The sequence below is a fragment of the Amphiprion ocellaris genome, chromosome 16 (assembly GCF_022539595.1).
Source record: "Amphiprion ocellaris isolate individual 3 ecotype Okinawa chromosome 16, ASM2253959v1, whole genome shotgun sequence".
Taxonomy (NCBI): Eukaryota; Metazoa; Chordata; class Actinopteri; family Pomacentridae; genus Amphiprion; species Amphiprion ocellaris.
Genome location: NC_072781.1, coordinates 23,642,319 through 23,667,861, shown reverse-complemented (window position 1 = coordinate 23,667,861; position 25,543 = coordinate 23,642,319). Strand labels below are relative to the sequence as shown.

Here is a 25,543-nt window from a genome sequence, read left to right as displayed (position 1 = left end):
ACAGGAGTGATGGTTGCTGAAAATGTTCCTCTGTACCCCTATGGAGATATTCCATTAAAAATCAGCTGTTTGCAGCTAGAATAGTCATTTACAACATTAAAAAGTCTAGACTGGATTTATGATTCATTTCATGTTGTCTTCATTGAAAAAACTGCTTTTCTTTCAAAAATAAGGACATTTTTAAGTGACTCCAAACTTTTGTATGGTAGTGGCTATCTAATGTCAACATGACTGTACACAACTTGTGGAGAATCTTGGAACTTTGCAACTACAGGAGTTTTAACATTATTACCGTGGTTGACTTCCTGCCTTCTCAGGCACAAAAATTTGATCTTTGTTATTTATGCATTCAAATGTTCAAAACTCAACCTAAGGGCTGTGGAGGGATCTGAATTCAATATTTGATTCAGATCTGACAAAATGGTATCAACGCAATTTAGAAAAGCTCTTCAATCTATGGTCCTTGTAATGGATCTACTCAGTATCAGTCAACCTGTGGTCAGGATGGGAAGCTCCCAGCTGCCAATGACTTTAACTGTATGAGAATGAAAGGAGGCATCGTGTTCGAGAAATCCCTGGAAAACTGAAAGCTACAGAAGAAAGAGATTAGAGTCATTCCAGTGTCTTATATTTAAACACCGTCTTCTTCCTGCTTTCACATTTGTTCTTACTGATTCATTCTGTTTGTCGCAGACTTGAGTATTTACGTCTCTTTGTTCCGGTTGTCGAGGGGGGTTTGCCTACAGTGAATTATGAGCTTGTACTCTCTTTGCAAGGTTGAGCAGTGCACAAGACTCATTTATTTGATAGTCACGCTTTAAATATCTTCTCAGAACAGCGATTACAATAACTTCTGTATAGGAATTTGAATAGCCTAAAGCTAAATACAACACTTCTAATCTGAGGCTCTGGAGAAATTAATGCTAATGAAACAATGCCCCCTTGATGTTTGAGGAGATAAATACAGCACGACTGATACGTCTGTGTATCAAATGACGGTGCTCATCTAGAGGGGCTTCATCTTTTATTCTGAGCAAGGTCCCTCATCAAGTCATAATGCTTGTTGATTTGATGGATGTGTACTTGATTCCATGTGATTTGATTACTCGTTTCACAGTGGGCCTTGTTTGCCTCCACTGTTGAACATTCGCCGGGTGAGGTGCTGATTATGAGCGCAACCATATCTCAAAGCTACGAGCAGAGTGACAGCCACAAGGTACCGCTGAAACACTGATGACCCGCGTTAATGGTGCATGACCATTTTCCTGACTGTCGTGAAGTCCAGAGGTTATTCTGCCTCGCCACTGTCCTGTCTCTCTGCGTTATCCAGTATGTATGGGCAAGCCAGAGTGGGTTTGATTTGCACTCTCACTCCAGTTGTGTTCCAGGGTTGGCGTGGCCACTCAAGGATGATAAAATACAGTGCTGGATGGGAGCTGGGAGCCGGGAGCCCGCGGGCTGTTCACTAGAGGATTTTAATTTTGTTTTTCTCTCACCCCCCCTTCTCTTCCCTCTCTCCCACATTGTTTGTGCATTCTTGCGTGCACCAGCGTGAAAGAGGAACATTTGCAAGGACATATATCACAGATTGCCTTACAGATTCTGCAGTTTCGACGGAATCAATTAAACCCAAAATGCATTAAATTTGCAAGAATCTGGGAATTATTTGCATGTAGGTTTTCTCAAGTTGCGCAGTTCATCATCATAACCAATCGCCAGGCACTGAACTTGTAAGTCCTCACAGATCAACTGCGTGCTTGTCCCACTTTATTTTGCAGGCATGATAACCTTGCACCCGCTGTGCTGGTGTGAGATTATGGATCAAGTTTAATTGACTCTGGTAATCTGATTTTGGCATGGGGATGGAGGATCCTGGATTAAAGTTGTAACTACAACACAAACAGGGGATCAGGGCTCTGTTTAGCTGCTGAGGCTTGGGGACAATGGAGGCATGTTCAGATGTAACATGCCAGTGCTAATCCAGAATAGGCTAAGCTAAGCTGCCCTGTATGGTAATATAGTTGGCTGGCGATAATGAATTGCACTGTCAGAATGCTGGTCACATTGCCCTGCCGCACAGACACAGTAATAAAGTGGCCACAGTGCTGTGATGTAATATGATAGCAATAATGATAATAACTGGAGTGGAGGAATCGCATTTGAAGCCAGCTTCTGCTGTCTCCAGCTGACATTCTGCTATTGACTTCTGCAAGGAAAAGTACAATTGGGAAGAGTTGTTCAGAGCATGCTGCGAGCTACGCCAATAGCCTATCAGTCATCATGACAGCCAGGTCAACAAGGGAATTGCAACTTCACAGTCTGTATCTGTTGCACAGCACTGGGAGATCTATACATAACTTAAATATAGACCATGTAAAGCTCCAGAGTAGTAGACTTGAGAGGCACAGATAAAGAAAAGTCTGCTTCAGAGTGCGTTATTAATAGATGGAAAATAACAACAGAGGTGAAAAACTCTAGTACTTCAGTCAGTGCTCAGTGTATATATATATATATATATATATATATATATATATATATATATATATATATTTATATATATATATATATATTGTACATTCATCCCATTCGAGGTTTCTCCTCTGAATTGCCTCTGCAGTTTGCCCCACATCACCCCGGGAGCATAAACACTGCTTCTTGGAGCCATGTGAACAATTTGTTCAGGGCACCCTGTAGTCCGCCTCGCCATTTTTCTCTGGGCTGATCCATCTGCTGAAAGGGACAGTCTCCCTTCATCCTTCCTCCTTTCTTCCCCTCTATTTTCTATCTCCCCCAGCTCAGCCTGCTGGAAGGTCTTTTTTAACCTTTATTTATCCAGAGGAGAGTTCTGCTGAGCGTGCACGTTCCATTCCAGCTTTGCCCCATCTTCCCTTTCATGCTGTGCTGCTGTATACTTTTTGCTGCCCAATAAAATGGCAGTTCCTCCACTGTTGGCCACTGAGCAACTGTTCAGCACCTTGCTCTGGGGGTAACTCTGTTGTACTTTTTGAAGAGGGGTTGTTACTTATTCACTTTAAAGCAGACTAGGTCTCCCTGCCAGCCTTCTTTTTCTCAAGCCTTTAGGCTACCGCTGTCCTTGTGTAGCTCTGATGTCGGCTCCACCAGCACTACTGCTTGAAATACTTGTTGTTGTGGAATCAGTTTAACCAAAACCACAATTTTTTCCTAACTCAAATTAAATTATGTGGTGCTAAATCTTAACTAAATAATAACATTAGTATAGTCTCATCATAAAGCACATATTTGGAACAGTGGTCGATAACAGCTGTGGTTGTGGAAGGCAGTGACAAATAATTCTGTATTCAATTTAGAGTTTTCAAAACACAAAAACACAGATAAGGTTTTAATTTGAGCCGCACTCAATAAACACTTTCACTGGCAATTAAAATTTCAATATTTTCAAATAACTGATCAAGCACTGGATCTATAAATTGTCAGAAAATAGGGATGAAGCTATTCACACTTTCCAAATCTCATTTTCCAGCAGACACATTCAGACTGCTTACATTAGCTGACCAACAAACCGAAATACTGGCGTTTTTGATGATGATTAGTGGATTATCTAAATTGCAGCAGATTAATTTGCTGCTGATCAATGAATCCTCTATTGTCAATAATTCTAGTCAGCATATGGAAAAAATAAATTATTCAAAAAGGTAATTTTCTGAAACAATGATAACTATTTCCTCTCATTAATTTATTTCAAGTCATTTTTTGGTTGTTGACTTAATCCTCTTGCAAACTTTTGTGTCTCAAAGTTACATGTAGAAAGTGGCATATTTTCCTTGAACATAATCTTGAATGTAACTCTACATCCTAGAGAGAGAGACTTCATAGATGGCACCAAATGGGCAGCTCCCTGCAGTCACTGCCTCTCCATCTACCCCACCACACTCACGGCTGCTCAAGCACACCAGCTCACTTACAACTCTGTAGTGTTTGACACTAGATGTTTTAACCAGGAATTCTGTATCATTATTCTTCAGAATAATGATACAGAAATACCCTCCCTGCAAGCTGACAGGATTGGTTTTGCCAGTTTGTTCTTCCACGAAGGAATGCGGCAGAGTTATGTGACGATCAGTGTACATTTGTCTGTCTGTCTGTCTGTTCACAACATTACTCAAAAACGGACTAATGGATTTGAACAAAATTTTCAGGGAAGGTCAGAAATGACACAAGGACCAAGTGATTACATTTTGGCAGTGATGCAGCTTTTAGTCTGGATCCACAGATTTGTTAAAGATTTCTGTATCATTGTGAGATAGCGATACGGCATCACTGTAACTATGACTACAAATGAACACTATGTCAGCTGCCTGCTGACGATCACATGATTGTGGTCCTTCTACAAATCCACCACTGTGGACTTATTGGGACTTACCCGTCGGAAATGATGCAAGGTACGACTACTGATTAAATTGTGGTAGTGTTTATATTTATGTTTTGTTTTCCGTCCATAACGTACACCTAACACACACCTGTGCTCAGCACAAGGTCATTTTGTTTGTGGGCACATCTATATAAAATGGCCACATTCTATGTTGCCGTGATTTCTGATCATCAATAACTAATAAATAAATGCTGCATTTCTTTAAAAAAAAAAAAAAAATGCTGCATTTCTGACAATGCCACATGGGGGTATGAACAGCCTTGGGGGAGTACTGCGCTTTCTGAGTGCTGTTCTACTTGCATATGAAACCCCAGAGGTCTGTGTGTTTGAGACTATCATTGGTACACTGTAGTTTCATGGTGGAAGTATGAGCTGAGGCATTGATTGCTTTCTTTTGCTTATGATGTGTCTTCTAGCATATATAAAAACAGCATATAGACACGTTAATAAGGTAAGACACTTGGTTTTCCAGAGGGGATCTAGTAATCCAGTGGCTCATAAGTGAAATTGCATCTTATCCTATCTTATCGTATCTTATCTTATCTTACCTTACCTTACCTTACCTTACCTTACCTTATCTTACCTTATCTTACCTTATCTTATCTTATCTTATCTTATCTTATCTTATCTTATCTTATCTTATCTTATCTTATCTTATCTTATCTTATCTTATCTTATCTTATCTTATCTTATCTTATCTTATCTTATCTGTCATACAGCAGGATCCTGTGTTCTAATGTCCTCTCCCATGGTTCAGAGATGAAGGCTTTTCCTTGTGCACCTTTAGCAACACCTGATTTGCAGTTTCTCTGTCAATAGCTCAGGTGGGATGGTGCTGTGAGTCTGTCTGGGTTCAGCTGGAGTCTGAAAGCAGCACATTCTGCTGTTAGCGGGGCTTTTAGGCTTTTAATCAGTATCCAATTTGCATAGTGCTAATTCTAAATGTGTTCCAAGTACCTCGCATACACTGTGAAGAAGTTAACAAATTAAGCATGCTCAAAAAAACCAGCATGTATGCTAAAATTGCTTGATTTTCGACTGTGCTGTTAATGAACACTACTGTGAACAGAACCAAAAAAAAAACAAAGTCCAAAAGCTTGAAAAGATGGTGCCTTGAATGCCTCTGTGAATAATAAAATACTGTTAATTGTCAAAGTGCACTTTCTAAAAGGTGTTTGTAATGACTTCAAACTTGCAAAAGCTTTCAGAGTTGCAACCAATTTGGTGTTGGTCTGTACAGTCTCAGTGCACTGCCCATTTATGCCTTTTAACTGAATGTAAATACGCTACTTTTCAGTTATAAGGCGAAAGGACACTTCCGAGATGCGTGACATCGTATGGATTTTGAGAAAAGCGGCTCAGCTCTGGGCTGTTGAGCTTTATTTGCTGGGCTGAGAAACGGTTAAAGACTCGGGAGGCGAGAGACTGACGTTCTCAGCCAACATTATAAGCCCACCGATGATGATAATGTGTCCCATGAGACCATTTGACTTCCTGCCTCACACGTAACGGCATTTAAGAGGAGCCGCCGTCACTCACTATGGGATGCTTTGCATCACATTTAACTCCTCAATATGTTTGAACATGTTTCAGTTTCCACCAATACAGTGACAGATTCACAAGGAAATGTAGTTTCTTTGACCTTTAGTTGAGTTGATGTTATTTTTCATGATCTGAGCCCCTGCGAACTGCGATTTGCTCTTTAAGTATATAAATCAGCTTAGACTCTTTAAAGCTTCAATTCAGCAGGATTTCTTGCTGATGCTTGAGGCCATGATTTTTTTTTCACCAGCATCAATTCAGTGAGCTGTAATTAACACCAGTTTTCATTGTACTGCCATGACATCGCTCTGAGGACAAATTCAAACTTAATAATTCCCTGTAAATCTGTAACTACCAAATTATGCGAAGCTGTTTACAATTAAATGTGTTTGTCATGTTGTGCTTCCCCCCTAAAGAGACATTTTCTGTTTATTTCTTTCCTTCTGTCTGATTTTTTTTTTTCCCATCATCTGTCTTTGTGTATGTTACTGTGCTTACAAATGATTGCTCAGGTTTAATTGAGGACATTCTCTCCAGCTCTCCCCCATTCTGGCCTTTTGTCATTTCTGTCCAAGCTACAGTCTGTAAGGTCTTGTGCAGCATGTCTGTAATTTGGAAGATCAGTGGTCATGCTGACTTTTTAGGAGGCAAGAATAGTTCTTCAAAGGTAACATAGTTAAAGTTGTTATAAAATATCTCTATATTAACACTGGGTTAAATGAGTGTGTTTGTGCAGTTGCTCCTAGTGACAAACCCACAGATCATCACCTGACTGATGTTTTAAGCTCGACAATGTGTTTTAGCATCTTTCAGCTTTTACAGCCTCCCAAGTGTTTTCATTTACTCTCAATCACATTCCCGTTTTCACAGTCAGAGGTCTGACTTCCAGCTATGGCAGTGGTTCACTTCTTATTGGGGTATATTGCCATGGTAACTTGTACTGAACGTCTATAACCAGCTCCGAAGCAGGTTGTCTTCCAGATAACAGTTTAAACCTTGTGTTGTCTTAGGGTCAAAAATGACCCAATCACTATGTTTAACAGCAGAGAAAAAACCCTAAATAACCTTTTTTTCGACTTGAAATTGGATTCCTTTTCCTAAAGTGACCCCAACATTAGAAAAAGTGAAACATTGCCTTTCTTCATATTTTGATCAAAGCTGTAAACCACCCTGGTACAAAGATTGTCTTAGGGTCTTTTTTGACCCAGCAATTATATTCACAGTCACAGTGGACTAAAACACACATGCGCGCACACACACACACATACACACTGAGTGCACCTGCAGTTGTTAGGTTAGTGAATCCAGAAAACAAGAAGATGTCTTGTGTTTGTTGAACTTGCTTCATATTACAGGCCTCAGAGCTATGAATGAACATCAGATTGGTTTTCAGTGTCATGTGGAGATATTCACTGAATTTGAGAAAATCTGTATTAGATTAAAATCACCGATTTTAGCTTTAATAGCCCAGAACTAGACATTGTAAGTTATTCCACCTATGTCACCTATCTAGGGCTTTGTTCATACCATTCATTCCTTTCTTTCCTCCAGTGTCTTACCTAATTGCTCAAATTTTTCCACAATTCAAGGGCATGCCTTACTTAGTTTCTATTTCTATGTCTGTCAGACTTGTATAAATCTTTTAAATAATTTAAAACAATACTGCTGGCAGATTCACCACTAAAAAATCTTTGCTATTTAAAAAAAACAGTCTTTTATTTCCGACAGACGTAGTGCTTGTTGTGAGATGCCAGTGTTTGTCTATTTTGCTGATTGAGATGACAACCATCACCTGCAGATTTTTAGCACTCACCTAGCTAATTAAGTTATCAATAACTGGTTTCAGACACCTTCTCCAGCTGACAGTTTTAATGTTTCCAGCTGACTGCTTCAACTCTGTTTAAAGTCTGTGAGGCACAATAAGGAAATTTTCTTGCAGCATATTAGAGCAGAGGAAACACTGTTCAGTCTCCTTCACTGCTTTCAAGTTTGTTGTTTTTTTGTTTGAAAGGCTAAAAAAAAACAGATGCCAACTAAAACTCCAAACTCATTATTGCTCGGACTAGCCATGGACATCACTTCAACTTGTGAGGAAAACCAAAGTTTGAAAGGCCTGCTGTCTCTACTAAGAATGTCAAACTACACAATAAGATAATCATTCGTTTTGAGGGATTTTGCAAAAGGTCCATCGCCTAATGGCACATGGTGTGAATGTGAGGCTAACTGGTTGTCTGTAATGACCACTCACAGATGAAGCAATTAATGTTAACTGTTTTCTTACAACGGTGCATGTTGGTGAGAGAACAGCTGGTTCCTTATACTAGAAGACACACCATGACTTAAAGAAACAGCCAGTGCCATTGTTCAAACAATATTTTAAGCTGCATTAAATCCATTTCCATCTAAAAAATATTGATTCAGACTTTAAAGGTTTCATACGTAACAAACCTAAAGAATCAACCCTGTGAACTTTCAGGGTGGAGTTCTCTGTAGTATATGTACTACTAAGGAACGCAGTGTGACGATCAGCATACGTTTGTCTATCTGTTCGTCTGTTTGTCTGTTGTTAGCAACATTACTCAAAAGCGGATTAACAGATTTGGATGAAATTTTCAGTGAAGGTCAGAAATGACACACGGACCAAAGAATTTGATTTTGGCAGTGATGCAAATTATAGTCTGGAATCACAGATTTGTTAAAGATTTCTGTATCATTGTGAGATACCGTCACGGCGTCACAAACTATGACTACAAGTGAACACTATGTCAGCTGCCTGCTGATGATCACATGATTGCGATCCTATTACGACTGCTACGGACTTATCGGGACTTATCCATCAGAAATGATATAAGGAGCAATTGATTAAATTGTGGGGGTGTTTCCAAGTCCAATCGATTCCTGCCGCCCGCTACATATTTAGGTCACGTGACTCGGTATCCGTACATAACGTAAACATGCATAAGACATGCCTGTGCTCAGCGCAAGATCATTTTTAATCAAATATTTAATCTCTTGGAAATCATACGACTGAGCAGCCTTGGCGGAGTACTGCGCTCTTGCTTTTCTTGTTCTACTTCTTTAAAGTCTATTTCCACCTGAAACCCTGAAACGTGTACGGCTGAATTACTCCAGTATTACAGTTTTCCATTGTATTGCATAGAGCAGTTTTACGGTGTTTGATGAGACTTGTAGGTGAGCTGGTGTGCTCGAGGTGCCATGAGTAAGGACAGAGAGCAGAGACGATGTAGATCCCAACTTTCTACTGGAAGCAATGATAAAGAGTTATGTCTAAATGCCATTTTAAGACAAGGATGGGATTATTTTCAAAGAAACAACTTCTAAATACGTAACTTTAATAATCACAGTAAAGTTTTAGGGTTATTTCAACGACAGACTCTGTTGTTAATATCATGATACCAGGTACTACAGGGTTTCAGAGGTCTTATAGAGGCCATGCAGGACAGCTGTTTGCAAGCAGCAACAGGATATCCAGTAGGTGTGGCGGTAATGTTTTGGCTCATCAGTGTATGACTAGACTTGACTCCAGTGTATAATGTGTATAATTGGTACTGATGACAGGTAATTTGGTAATTATGTATGTATATGGATACATTGATCGCAAATATGTTAATGCATCCCCAGTGTTATGTTAAGTTTGGAGCTTACATAAATGCAAGATGTAGGGACTTGGAGGTCACATTTAGGTAGACAAAGGCTATTTAGCAGCTGATAATCAAAGCAAAGATCAAGTGAGGGCACAACAACATCAGAGCAGTGACTGCTGCAAATTTAAAGGTTACACTGCAAATTATTCTCTTTATAACTTGAATGGACGACTTCAATTCTTTCACTTCTCATGTCCCTTTTCCTCCTTGAACTAACAGAGAAACCTTTATTAGCCTCAGTGATGAGGGTTTGACTGAATGTCCCTACCACTCCCTCCACTGCTCTACCTGTCTCCAGCATCCTGTCCCCCAAACTTTTCCTTTCAGCTTGGACCTCTGCTTTACAACATTGCTTTTGAATGCTCGGTTTCAGGTCACGACCCCTCGCAGGCCTCGACAAGCTCATCGGCCTTTAGATGTACACGGTGAGAGACTATCCCACTTGGCTACTCACCGAGACAATGATGGAGTCAGACAGCGTGTATGTTGATCACTCTCGCAGGCACAAACTCGCAGTGAGCTGGCGGGGTTATGGAGATAAGGTGCGCTTTATATAGCAACGTCAACATGATGGAGCCAAAATGGTGACATCATTGTTGGCTCTGCACCTGCCCGGGGCACAGAGCGAGGGTGGTCAAATGCATGAAAAGTGATTGTACTGACTTCATTGTCTGTACTCTCAGAGCTTTAAACTGTTGCTGTCACATAGTGTGCTGCAAGAGCTGAAGGAGTTTGTCTTGTATACTTCATGTACAATAAATTACAAAGCAGATCGACTGTGATGTTAATAAGGGCTTAATGAAGCTCTGTCAGCGGTGTGTCTTTTAGAGACACAAAAAGCGGTTTAACTTTGTGTTTTATTTTTTCTATTCGCTTGGCTCCTATCCATTTTTGTTTTGCTTTTCATGCTGGCAGTCTAGGAAGCTTATGCTATTGTTGCATTCAGTCGCTCCGGCTAAGAGTGTCAGCTAAATGCCTGAAATGCAAAATGTAAATGCAGGGGGAAGAATATTCGCTCGACAGGGTTGTTACTCTTTTATGCTGATTTGGACAGCGTTCTAACTCAAAGACATTTCCGTGACATTCATTTGTATTTCGCTTGCATATCTCGTCGGCGCAGTATACTGTGCCTGTGCATATGGAGAGCTCATCATCTCCGTCTTTTAGGTGGATTTTTAGAAGTGCTGTCACTGTGCAGGCCTAGTTCTCATTCACTGATTGTTTCTTTTTTATGATACTGTATTTATAATGACTTTTGTTTGATCTCCAATTTTTTTCTGTCTTTCCATCTCAGGATCTGAAGAAGGTGCTGTCTTTCCCCCCATACCCTGTGGAGTTCTTGCACCCGGTCGTGTACGCCTGCACAGCGGTCATGTTGCTTTGCCTCTTCGCCTCCATCATCACGTACATAGTGCACCACAGGTAAGAAGAAATCACCTTCTTGATTCTGTTGAAGTATACGTCTAAGCTTTAATCCTTTCCTGCCTGTCTTGCTTTAATTTAAGATCGCACTCATTAACTTTCAGTTCTTATGTTGCCTGTTCATTTCTTGCTTCTTTACCTTCATGTTGACTCCTCTGTCACAGATCCCAGGATGACTGTGGTGTGAGTCAGATGCTTTAGGCTGGCGTAAAGCGCTGCAGTCTGTCTCGCTAAGAGGATATAAAACACGAACACGAATGTGTGTCTGTGTGTGCATGTGTTCCAGACAGTCACAGCAGAAATATGCTTCTAATGGATTTCTAAGGGGTACTTAGGCCACCTTTGTTCCTTTTATTCCATATGGAGATGAGGGCAGAGAATGCACCATGTGGTTCATGTGGTTTTGCACTGTGGCATCTGTCTGCTCTTCTTAGGTTCATCTGCTATGGATGCTGTTATTAAAACGGGAGGGAGCCTGACTGGCACTTTACCATGTTTCAGCATGCCAATTCATCATCTCTTGTTCTTGTAGAGCATCAGTCACTTTATCATGTCCGCGGCATTAATGCAGTATTGTTATACTGCATTTCATCCATTTTAATATAAAGGAATCGGGAAATATCTCAAATGTCAAATTTTTTGAGAAATATCGTTTTATCTGTAGAATAGCACCATTAACTGATATATTCTCAAGCAGAAATCTTTTGGTTTTATTTATGTATTTCTGTCTTTACTGTGGGCTGCACAGTGGCTTGGTGGTTCGCACTTTCGCCTTGCAGCTAGAAGATCTCCGGTTCGCATCCTCACCTTCCTGGGATCTTTCTGCATGAAGTTTGCATGTTCTCCCTGTGCATGTGTGGGGTTCTCCGCATACTCCAGTTTCTTCCACCAGTCCAAAAAACATGTTGAGATTAATTGGTAACTCTACGAATGCAAGTGTGTCTCTATATGTAGCCCTGTGATAGACTGGTGATCCGTCCAGGGTGTCCCCTGTCTTCACTCTAAGTAGGGTGGGATAGACTCCAGCCCCCTCGTGACCCTAATGAGGATTAAGTGGTGTATAGATAATGGATGGATGTCTTTACTGTGATTAAAGGGCAAATTTTATGAAACTGCATGAAAGCTCTGCAGCCTTTGCAGTTTACATCCATCTGTGACACCTGGAACGAAGACAGCGTGTGTCCTTGTGCAGTCACACGGTGATGTCAGCATCTGAGACTCTGACCAGCAGCATCACTTACTGTCATCTCGCACTGTAGTACCGACTTCTTCAAGGAAAAAATTAAAACTGCAATAGTTGCAGGAGATGGCAAGATTTTTTGTCAAACTCAATGCAAAAAAATAATTATAGACATTGTTTTCAGGGTGAAGAAGACATTTTAAGACAGGAAGGGGTTAAAACACACCTCAAAGCCTGCAAGCTGGGACCTTTTTTTTTTTTAATCGCACCAACACTTAGGCATGTTTCACCCCCTCCAAAAAAATCGTTGCTCCCTAAAAAACAAACTAAAAACTGTAGGTGTTCAACTATAGTGTTGCAAAATGACAGTCATGAGTGCTGATTTTAGCCAATTAATGGGCTACATTAACTATTTAATCAAAAACACTAATGGGCTGTTTTACTGTATTTTACTAATATGTCAAGCTTATTCTACCAATTAGGATGAAGAACGTCAGTGTTGAAATATAATATTTGGGTCAATCCAGAATTGGACATTCTACGTCCCACTCATCAAATTTCAATTAATCCATGTACAGAATACTAAAACATGCAGTTGTTGTGTAAATTGACTTGTCCTCAGACCAAATCTAAAAAAACTAGGAGACAAGAAAGTTTGAAAATATTTTTAAAAATACCAAATAAGTCTGAAGTTCCCCATAAAATGCCATTTTTCTCTTGTCCCACCCCCCTGATGACCAAATTGAATCTCAAATAAAACAGTTAAAATGAAATTTAAATCTACTCTTTTGGTATTATTTTTTCATTGAGGTCTCTTGTAATTGTGGGAACATTTTTTAAATCATCATAATATTTTAAATAATAATTATTGTGTATGGAATGTGTGTTCCACCACAAACCTGTTAGCATAACCTTTTTAGCTGATAGAAGAAGAAGAAAACAGTAAATCTCATGATACGCTGGAATTAACATCATCAAACAGTTTTCCAAAAGAATGGGCAGAGCAAAGATAAGTCCTCTCTTCTATTTTTCATATTTTCATAACATTGTCAGTCTTGATCGAATGTCTCACTCAACCTCATGCAACCTTTTTTGCATATTATCAGGATAAGACAAATTCTTTTTACTTCTTTCTTGACTTTTTTCCATCATTAACTTTGTCCTCTTTGGTCAACAGTAACAGCTAGCTAAATATCTAGTTTGTATTTCTGAGAAAAAAGCTAACATGAACATGGACTAGCAACCCTGTTACTGTGATTAGAGTAGGGTTAGTAAACAACAAATAAAACACAGAATACAAATGGTACCATCGATGTGAAAGCTGAGCCAATCAAGCCTTTGATAGTTTATTAACCTATTGATGAATATGTAGCAGAAGACTGTAAAAGAGAAGTTTTGTTTTTCACAAATTTTGAAGCCCAAATATCCTCCAATTCTGGAATGACCCATTTAGTACCTTAACAGGGCTTCAGCGTGCAACCGTTTTCGCATGTTTAGCAACTCTGTCTGTGTGTGTCATAGGGCAATTCCAGCTGACGTAAAGGTTACATTAGAATACCTTTTCTGAAGACTAGAGGCTTCTCTGTGCATGTGCGGCTCTAGCATCTACCGTTGCATGTAAGGCTTTTAAGGAACATTGGTAAATTGTACTGATGCACGTGAGGCATTTAGGGATTAAATTGTTGTGTAAATTGCAGCATCAACTGTTCGTCTGCCTGTGAGGTGTTTTGGAGACGTTTGTAACCTGCAACCTCAACCGATCCATGTGTCCTGCCCTCTGGGACATCAGTATATTGTAATCTGCATTTGAGGCATTTTGGGGCACATGTAAGCTAACTTCAGAAAACAACCTGGACGAACTCTCCCCTTCAAAACTGCATGAGTTTAGCATGCACATTGATCATGCTGCAACATTCGCCCCCCAAAAGCAAATCCTCAACTTGTGGAAAAGTGAAATATGATGAAACAGTAAACATTATGCATTGCTTTTATTGCAAAGAGTGCGGCAAAAGTATAGCTCGGAACAGAGTTTTTGTTGTCACTGAGATTCTGAATTCAAACCTAAAAAGCACAATGTTTCCAAAGAAGTCTGTGACAGGTGTGTGGCCAGCATAGCAGCTCCGCACCCAACAGTGTTTTAGCACCAGGCAGTAAACTGAAGCAGTGAGAATGATAATAAAATGAACTGCTGCTTAGAATGTCACCAAAGAACCGTTACCTCTGACTGACTGCAAGAAATGTACGAAACAGTTATATGCAGCTTTACATTCACTACCATTCAAAAGTTTGGGGTCACTTAGAAATGTCCTTATTTATGAAAGAAAAGCAGTTTTTCCATTGAAGATAACATTAAATGAATCAGCAATACAGTCTAGATATTGTTCGTGTGGTGAATGGCAGTTCTAGCTTGAAATGGCTGATTTTTAATGGAATATCTCCATAGGGGTACAGAGGAACATTTCCAGCAACCATCACTCCTGTGTTCTAATGCTACATTGTGTTAGCTAATGGTGTTGAAAGACTATTTGATGATTAGAAAACCCTTGTACAATTATGTTAGCACATGGATAAAACAAGTAAACATACTCATCCATTACAAAATGATTTTCAGAGCAAGAACACATTCATTCAAGTCTAAACTAGAGTGAAAACAAGCCCTTATCTAAGAAATAAAGCCAGAGCTTTTGTAGCATCACACACAGGGGAGGATTTTTTTTTTATTTTTCAATAGCGCTCGCATTAACAAACTCCAGCGCCACCTCCTCCTCCTCACCTCCCTCTAGGCACTCCCCAGCACTGAAACACATCTCTTTTTAGTAACACTTTAGTCCTCTAGTATCACTCTAGCTGAGTGACAGTATGTAAGCCATGAAGCCCTGGGACTGCAGTGTTAAATGGGCAGAATGCAAGCAAGGGTGTCCAAGGATAGGTACAGTGTTGTGCATGTTGAAATCTGTCACTTTCGCACTTCAGCTCACTCACACATATACACATGAATGAATATATGCATACAGTTTGTGCTGTTGGTTCTTTCTCTGCCAGCAAAATAAGCCAAGACAGAATATGTGATAATGGATGCAGCACTGATGTATGATGTATGAGCTGAGGAGAAAAAAAACACAGTGGTGGGTATCGTGTCTTTGAACCCCAAATCCTTTGAACCCAACTGACGCGATTTACGTCAAAAGTGTTCACAGTCATGACTCAGTCAAAAATGGAAAACAGTGATGCTATGTTACTGGAGGAGTAGATTCTAGTTTTCATTGCAGCAATCATTGACATTCAGTCTACTTGAAATTCATATTCATAAAGTATCTTATAAATTCACATCACCTCACAATTATCCAACAGCAGTTCATGGCTGTCTGTAAAATCTGCTTTCACAAATTGATAGCAGCTGATACAGCAAGACCTTCAATTGCGCAAATTTAACAAAATGAAAAGATATATTTTATAGGACATAAAAGGGAGTATAAGTGTAACCCAATCTATGGCAACATTACACCATCTGTTTACATGAGCCAAAGCATGATGAGAGGTTTGTTGGGGAAATCATAATTTACTTGTAATAGACCCCAGAAGAAGGAGAGAAACAAACAAAACAAATACAAAGTCTGCTGTTTTTGTCTTACACTATCCATTCATTTGACGGTAATAAAAAAACTGAGTGTATACTCCAGTTTTTAAAGGGAGTGAAACATGCATTTGGTTAATAAAGACTACCATAATGTGTTGCCTGATGTGTTTAATATGAAAGATTGAAGCTTTTAGTACATTTAGTGGAATCACAACAACAATATGCAATATGTTGTTTACCAGTTTACAAAATAACTGATTTACAAGCAATAAAATGAGATATTTAAAACCACTCCAATCAGTATTTTTATAGCAACAATCGGTCAGATTATTAACGTCAAAGGAGGGAGCTTGTACAACAAAATCACAGAGAGTTGACGCCCGACTCTACACTCCCCCTCAGGTCCACAGAGTTCTGTAATGTCTGTGAGTTAATTGTCTTAGTTTTACAGCTCACAACTTCCTCATTATGGTTCAGTCTCACAGCTCTCACCAGCATCCTTTACAGCTGCAGGAAGCAGCTGTTGTCCGAGACACGGTGCTGATAAACCCACTGCTGACTACCTGCTCAGCACCAAACATCAGATGGAGAATGTTAGCAGCTTGCTAGTGAATGTAGTGGAGCATTTAGCAGCTAACAAGCTGGGTATTACTACTGCAGTTAGTGGAGACCAAGGCAAAGCTGCAAATACTGGACTTTGTCAGAAACATGACTTTTAAGAAATGCTAATGCTACTCCATTGTAAAATAGCACTCTTAATCTGCCAATTTTAGGTGTGTGGGACGCCGATCATTACACTGAACTGAAGCTACATTAGTTTCATTACATGTCATTGATCATCATTCAGCCATATAAACTTACCCCGTTGCCATGTTGTCCCTTTTTCTCCATTATAATTAACATGCATTAGCATGAAACCACTCCCATGTAACAGTGCTGCAGCCTATAATTTACAGGACCTCAGCAGCATGTTTGGAACGTGTCTGCAACCAATCAAATGGCTTGGCTGAAGCTACTCATCGTATAATGTGTCATACTACACTGTCCATAGCTTTATTGTCCCTTACATTTGGCTGAGCAGCGGATGCGGGGTGAGAGAGCAGATGCAGAGTGAGGACAGTTTTATTCCCCCTGCTCCCTGGGAGATGGGGATGTGGAGGGTTGCCAGGTTAATGTACTTGACCCAATGAAAGCCCAGAGCAGAGCCTATGAAAACCCCTTCCAGAGAGGCCAGGAGCCAGCCTGAATTATGGCCTCTTTACTGGATGGAGTTCAGTACCTGGGCCGCAGCATAGGCATCGACAACAGGAGCTTTAATTCTCTCGCCTCTTACACAGAGCAGTGAAGCCCGGCCCCAGAAACGCCTCATGGCTCTCTGCTGAGCGGTTGCTTCATTTACAGTTGGCTCACGTGCAGCCGGGGCTCCGCTCCTCCATTTTGGGGAGTGGAGATTTCCAGCATGGGGTTATATAATTTCAAATGGTGACAGTGACTGTACAGATGAAAAGGAGGGAGCTACACAGGGAAGTAATTAAAAGAATAGATGGTCTGGTAGTTCGCACATTCTGGCAAATATGTTGGTATTGTTTCACCTATTTAGCCTATTTTTTGACAGCTAGATAAAAGCGATCATGTGGTGCCCTGCTCAAGGCTGCATGGACCCGGCTAATGCCATATTTCACAAAGTGGATATGAGTGCATAGATTTACATTGTGAGAACTTGAATTGACCCAGCCAACTGGAAGCAATCTCTTTTTCTTTCATCGTCAAACCAGCAGAGTGATTCCTATTTATGCGCACACACCACTGCATGTACTGTACATGTGAAGGTGGGTGAAAAAGCAGTGTGGGAAGGTTATACACTGAATAACACGTCAAGCTCTCACTCAGAACATCTGCAAATAGTCCTTTGCCTGAGGTTCCTCCTTCTAAAATAAGCACAATGCAGTTTGTAGCAAGGAGTTAAATTAATCTCATCTTCTTTTATGCTACGGTGCTGCATCTATCACTGTATATGTATAGAGTCTGACATTTTGAAGGTGCATATCTTAAAACTGGTTCCTTGGGTTTTTTTCATCGTCAAAAGATTTCAAACAACATTCCTGTAAACACTATGCTCCTGAAAGTTCAGTCAGAATAAATTTAAAAGTGGTCTGTCTGTCTCTCTCCCTGACTGGCATCTTTGAATATTTTTGTTGTTTTTTTCACAAAGGAAATCTTATAAGGAACCATTCATCTTTTGTACAGTGAGCTTGTACACACAGAAACAAATTAAAAAGAAATGAGTCTTTGAAGTAAAGATATACTGAAAAAGCAAAACGAAGAGATTGGTCGTGTAATTCATATTTTGTACTTCTCCAATGTAGAATAATTGACTTTTTCTTGGAATTTAAGAGATTTCAGTAGTGACTCCATTTTTGGATTTGACTAAAGTGGATAAATTGAAGATATATGTGTTTCTGTTGCGTGTAGGTATGCAGGTAAATCCCCCGTCATACATCAGGGCCACAGACATTTGAGCATAGGTCTAATTTTGTGTGCTTTCCTGCATTTTTACTGATGTGACGTTCTGCATTCTCCCCAACATTCCACAGTTCCATTACTGTAATACTGTTGCTCACTCAGTGAATGCAGTCCGACCCTGAGTCATTTTGTGTGCATGGCTGATGAAGATTGATCATGGTGATGCTCCCCAGTTAAAATTCTCTGAATCAATAGCAAAAAAAAAAAAAAAACCCTTGCCTCTCCATTTCTAAATGTGGAGCTGACCTCACTTAGAAACAAACTATCTGATTTGATAACCACCAAAAACTGGCTTTAGAATTCTCCTAAAGGCTTTACTTTGAATTTTTAAAAAAAATCAACTTTAGTGTCACTTTAAATTTTATATATTCACCACTTGTATTTACAGTGCAGTGTATAAAAGCTTGTTTGCTATGCGCAGCACTATGGCTCTCCTGTGGTTGTTAATCTATATGGCAGTAGCAAGGTAAGAGAAAAGGGCAATTTATGCAGACCTTGTGAAAGGCTGGCTTTAATCATACTTGAAGAGACTGATGGGCAATATACCTTGAAACTGAATCTCAATGGGGTTTTATTTTATGCTAAAGCACTAAACTCTTTGAGGTATGGTATGTACCTGCTAAATTTTTGTTTCTTTGTCTGTTTGGCAGCGCAATCCGCATCAGTCGGAAGGGATGGCATATGCTTCTCAACTTCTGTTTCCACACAGCGCTGACCTTCGCTGTGTTTGCCGGCGGCATCAATCGAATCAAATACCCCATCATCTGTCAAGCAGTAAGTGCATTCCCTTTTCATTCGTCCCACTCTCAAAGCTTTCCAAAAAATTGATTGTAAATGTCTATTCAGGTGTCAGCAACCAGGCCACTGAGTGCTCTGTGTGGACGTACAGTAACCCAGCGTCGTGTGTATTTCATGCTTTGGTCACTCTTTTCAGAAGGGGTGGCACAACGCGCAGCGATGATTCAGGCTTTCCCATCGTAAATGCACTCATTTGCCTGTGTCCGCTTTTGTTTCCTAGGGTTAGTGGTGGGCGGTATGTTCCAAATTTTGTGGACATTTCACAAAGTGGCAGCATATAAAATATTTTCTGGTAAATAGACTTCCATACAAAAATGTTTGTCCATGGAATTTTAACCTTGCAGTTACCACATTTCTCTTTGTTGAAGCTGCACTGTGTGTGTACTCAAGCTCGAACAAATGTACTAAATGGATTTCTTTCTGCATACACATTTGCAAAGCTAGTTTTAAATGTACTTTAAAATATTGCATGCGTGTCCCTGAATGCATGCATGTGATATACAAAGGAAGGGACACAAAACAGCTCCAGGAATGACAGTTTAATTTGCTTTTCTGTAGGTAGTGAAGAAGTTGCGGTCACTTAGACGTGTCCTTATTTTTGGAAGAAAAGCAGTTTTTTTCAATGAAGATAACATTAAATGAATCAGAAATGCAGTCTAGACATTGTTAATGTGGTAAATGACTATTCTAGCTGGAAACGGCTGATTTTTAATGGAATATCTACATAGAGATACAGAGGCTCATTTCCAGCAACCATCACTCCTGTGTTCTAATGCTACATTGTGTTAGCTAATGGTGTTGAAAGGCTCATTGATTAGAAAACCCTTGTGCAATTATGTTGGCACATGAATAAAAGTGTGAGTTTTCATGGCAAGCATGAAAGCAATGTGCAAAGTTTGTGTGTGATTAATATCTTACGTTTTCACTTTACCATGTTTACAAACGTGGGCATACCTCTTGTTAGCAATGCTTGCAGTACATCTCAGTAACTATTTTGCTATGATGTTCAGAGTCCAAACTTTTAAATTGTCATGTGAAATATCTCAACATCTACTTCTGCAAAACATTTTCTCAGCATCAATGTTGCATTGTGTGCGTGTGCAGTAGTCAAATTGCAGGAGCCGCAACATGAAGTATGGAGAATTATGTCAAATATCATGCTACAACATGTCCTGCTTTATACACAAAAATTAACATGATTGTCTATGATATTGACTTTTAAAATTGGAACTCTCCACTAATATAAAACAGGCTATGTATTTAAAGTCACTTGGTTTCAGTTTGGGTAAATCTGATAATAAACTCTGATTAGAATGCCTTATTTCATTCTTTACATGCCACATTTTGGTCACACACCTGTTTCAGCTGCTGTGCTGCAGTAACGAAGTGGAGTCTAGAGGCTTTTCTGTGCACAGCTACCTAACTGGCTTCAACTCTAGCCTGCATGTGGGGCGTTAAATTGTGATTCGTAAATTCTTTTAATGGCCGAGTATTTAACAATTTGTGGCTTGGTTTTGGTTTAGACTCTAGGAGATGCACTGTATATAGCAAAATGTCATAGTCAGTTTTTTTTTCAATATTGTGCAGCCTTTGTTTGCAGAGGATGTAATGGTTAAGTCATATTCCTTATTTGAAGCAGTTAGACAACTTGCCTTTTTTTATCAATGCCTTATCATCTCATAAATACTTCTCATATAAACACAAAGCTAATGCATAATAAACTAAGATGGGGAATACGTTAAATACTGTACATGGTCAACATCAACACGTTGCCATTGTCATCATTATCATTTTGACGCACTATTTTGCCAAAGTGCAGGCTGACAGAGCAACTACAATGACTGCACACTTGTGGTCTTGTGTTCTGTATGTTGATTCTGTCTTTCATTTGGTTGTTGATTGTTTCCCTTTTGCTTCTGTTACACATTCTCACTCTGCGTACACAAAGGTGTCTATATGTCTTGTGAAGCAGTCCTCCTTACATTTTTTCATCATTCACATAATGAAAAATGCTCAATGTTTGGTTTGAAAAATAGACAAAAGACAAAAAGGCTTTGAAGCCTCTCTAGATAGTCCTAACTTTTCCAGGCTCACAGTGTCATCTACCGCTGCCTCTGATGATGGATATGGGGATGCTAGCCCCATCTTGTGAGACAAGCAGTGCGCCACATTTGTGCAGCTGGATTTGGACTTTGCAATCAGTGTGTGTTCACATGGGTGGTGCCTCTGTCTCGGCAGCCTTCAGACATGAATGAGTGAGCGAGACTCGTGGAGGGACATGGAGATTTGGGATGTCAGGGTAGATTTAGAAACGGGTCAGAGAAATGCTTTTGTGCCTGCTGGCACTTGACTATTTTTAGGTTTTCATACAGGAAGAATGGAGGTGACAGAGTACTGCACCAGGTCGGACACCTGTGGGTACCGGCTGTGTAACCTGCAAAAAACTGTGTAATGTTATAAAAGTATTTTTATTTAAACCCATAGACGTGGGTGAAATTAACTAAATTGAATGATTGATTGACTTCTTTATTTTCACGTCATGCATATAAGCGTGGCCAACCCTCATGGGTTTACGAGACACCAATATACCAGCATTCCAGCAATGCATCCAAAACACACATTATTCTGCTGCTCAGTTCTCAAACAAAATATGTTGCCTTTTATCCCAGCCCTGGCAAAGAAAGTCTGCCATGAAAAAGGTTCCCCTTCTAAAACATAACTCAAGATTTTCATGGTTATCCAACCAAAAGAAATCAAAATAAACAGAGGACATCTTATTGAAAAGTACCTTTATGATATCTTTGTATACAGGACAGTAAAACATAAAATGAACCTCATTCTCAGCTTCACCTAAATTACACAGCAAACAAAGTTTGTCCTCCTCTGGAGTAGCATTAAACCTCCCAGTCTCTACAGCTAATGGCAGTATTTCTGAGTGTATCTGTGCACACAGGGAACTGAATGTAGGTTGGCAGTGACAGTGGATTTTTTTTTTTGCACAAACAAGGAGTGAAAATGAATTTACAGTATTTTTAACATAAGCAACAATATTATGAAGCCTGTTCAGCCACCAGGATGTTTTTATTCTGAATGTCAGCGACTCAACTTTCCTCAACTTGCAGTGAAATAACAGGACATAACTGGTGAGCCAACTATGGTTAATTCATGTTTCTTAATAATTTGTGGTAACAGATGAGGCTGTTATAATCCAATGGGCCTATAAAGTCTTATTAACTGACCTTAATTTCAAAATCAGTTAAAGAACCTCTAAGAAACACAGGCAGCTTTATTAAACTGAATCCTTAAGTGCCCTATTTTGTGTGATTCTCTTGCGGTCTGAAAGGTCCACATCATAAGTTGGTTCAGTTTAATTAAAGCAGTTTATGAGCCAATGTGAGAAAGCTACAGTGTTGCCGTTTTGTACATGTTAAGCAACAAGCTATTGTTAGACATTAGTTATGCATAAGTGTGGTGGTCAGTTGGGCAAGTAAAAACACAGAACGTCAAGGTGAGTGAGTGTAGTTTGTGTGTTTAATCAGGGGTCAGGTATATTAACCTTCTGAAATTCAAGCACTTTCTGTTAGATTTCTGCTCCTATCACATTTTTACTCACTGTGGGCTTATCTTCCACTGCAATACAAAGTCCTGCACCTCTATGGAAACAGCACAACCATGACTAGAAGCAGACAGAACTCAGAAATGTCTTGATTTTTTATTTACATTTACAGCCTGCAGTTCAGGAAAAAAAGTTAGTGATTTTTTTTCTTTTTTACCACAGGACTGTTGGTCTCATCTGAGTCACTCACTGCTTCACTGTTGCACCAAAAATGCAGCTTTTTATTTATTTATTTATTTATTTATTTGTTTGTTTGTTTGTTTGCTTGTTTGCTTGTTTGCTTGTTTGTTTGCTGTTTTTGGTTGTTTAAACTGGCCTGCAGGTTTTGGGGTTCAGAGGTTAACAGGAATTAAACTTTCAGTACTGTGTTTTGTGGGAGCACATAGCTGCAGCAGGTTTGCAAAACTGTACCATAAACTATAGCAGCCCATAAACTATATTAAATTATAATGTCTATAGTAAATACAAAATGTATGTTACAAAAACAGACGTTCACATTGTTGTGGTTGTACAGTTATTGATGTGTAATACTGAACTGATTTTGATACTGAATCACTCTAAAGTAACAGGTAATAGATGGTGCATATGTTTGGGTAGTTAAAATCTGTGATACTGTAGTTATGGTAAAAAGAGTGAAAAGTGAGAGCAGTAAAGCAATATCCATCCATCCATTATCTATACCGCTTAGTCCTCATGCTGGAGTCTATCCCAGCTGACTTAGGGTGAAGGCAGGGGACACCCTGGACAGGTCACAAGTCTATCACAGGACTACACAGAGAGACAAACAATCACACTCACATTCACACCTATGGACAGTTTAGAGTTACCAATTAACCTCAGCATGTTTTTGGACTGTGAGAGGAAGCCGGAGAACCCAGAAAAAACCCACGCATGAACAAGGAGAACATGCAAACTCCATGTAGAAAGATCCCAGGAAGGCAGGGACGTGAACCGGGGATCTTCTAACTGCAAGGCAAAGTGCTAACCACCAAGCCACTGTACAGCCCAGTAAAGCAATATGTTTTGTCTTTATATTTTTGACATGGTTAGAATGCCGTTCAGTTCTGGTGGACTCCCTTTCCATTTGATTGATAGCTGAATCTGTTCAGGTTGTGAGCATGAAACATCAGCTGAAGCAGAGCATCCTCCACTGTTGTCTACCTCAGCAGGAGGGCGTTTACTGTATGTAGCCACAAAGAGATTGATGTACACCTCTTTTCTACTTTTCACTCACACTTTTTACTGCCTTCAGTCACTCCAAGTTTGTAGCAGTGGGCCCTGCTTACTCACCTTTGTGTGTGTGTGTGTGTGTGTGTGTGTGTGTGTGTGTGTGTGTGTGTGTGTGTGTGTGTGTGTGTGTGTGTGTGTGTGTGTGTGTGTGTGTGTGTGTGTGTGTGTGTGTGTGTGTGTGTGTGTGTGTGTGTGTGTGTGTGTGTGTGTGTGTGTGTGTGTGTGTGTATGAGCTGCAGTGCGTTTTGGACCCAGCTGCCTCTTCTGCTGTCACAAGCACTTTAGGTGGCCCCTTGTTCCACAGTGTAAAGACTCCACCTCTACATGCTGAAATGCAGCCAGCTTTTTCCTGAGCTGTTGAGCTGGAGACTTGGTGACAGGCAAATCTTAAAAAAGTCACCACGAGTGTCAAAGACGTCAAGTCTTCACCCCGCAACGGTAACTGACACAACATGGCTGGTTTTTGTTGTAAAAACTCAGTTTCTCTCAACTCACCTGCTCCCTACCTTGTAATATCACTTTTAATACCTTTACTATAGATAATTAATAGTTCACTCCCTCCTCTGCATTAGGGAGAGGACAATAAAAAAGTGAATAAATTGAACCTCAGCAGCACTGACAGCAGTGTAAACAAACATTTGCCAGCTTCCATCAAGCTCCAACCTCTGACCGACGATACTGCTGACAGTCCAGAGTGATTTTAAATGATGAGTAGAGTAAATTCAACATCCCTTCTGATTGGATAAAGGCATATATTCAGTCTTGAAGGCAAGATGAGTCATCAAAAATGTTTTACATGCTACAAAAGAAGACGAGAGATTTTTGTTGCATTAATATAACTTACATTTAATACATGATCTTACTAACATCAAGACATGAAGGATATATTAACCCTTAGATGCATTAATTGGTCAAAAATAACCCGATGAGGTCATTTTCTTGCAATGCCTTTGTAATGAAAAGTTTTTATCATTTCATATTCCAGTTATTCTTCAAAAAACAGTTTTTTGATGTCATTCCATTTAAATTTTAAAGTTGCCTTTTATGCTTTCAAAAAAATAGTAATATTTGTATTACTACCCCAAGCTCTTTATCACTGGTAATATCATACGAGGTGATGAAGTGCACAAACTTGGAGGGATGGAGAGCAGCGACAGATAGAGGAAAAGAGTGGAAAAATGTCAACAAAATGGATGTTGACATTCTTCTATTGCTGTTCTGTGTAATATTCTTCTATTTCAGTTATCAGAATGTTCACAATCTGTTACAAAGTGAAAAGTAAACATATTTCAAACACAAAATCATTCTTGTGCAGACAAAAATATAATACAAGCAAATAATACAAATTATTATTCTTAACCAAAATGACAAAAATGGCATAAAAACACATTGATTCTTAAAGGTGTCATTTTTGACCCACTTATGGAAGAGTGTAGGGTCCAGTCACTCGACCCTGTAAGGGTTAAATGTGATTTATTAATTCCTGAGTGTGCATTAGAGGAGCACAAATCAGTCATTTTTGCACAAGAGCAAATATGAAGCACCTCGATGGGACAAATGAGTAGTTTTTGCTCAAAAG

The 25,543-nt window shown here is 39.6% G+C and overlaps 1 protein-coding gene across 2 annotated transcripts in view; it reads left to right on the top strand.

Annotated features, from left to right (window-relative positions):
* Positions 1 to 25,543, top strand: part of LOC111578248 (adhesion G protein-coupled receptor A3) — a 220,832-nt gene that overhangs the window by 168,155 nt on the left and 27,134 nt on the right. For both annotated transcript variants that reach the window (XM_023284899.3, XM_055018725.1), the window contains exons 15-16: positions 10,913 to 11,040; positions 18,971 to 19,094. In XM_023284899.3, coding sequence (XP_023140667.2) covers positions 10,913 to 11,040; positions 18,971 to 19,094 — 252 coding nt within the window. The remainder of the gene's footprint in view (positions 1 to 10,912; positions 11,041 to 18,970; positions 19,095 to 25,543) is intronic.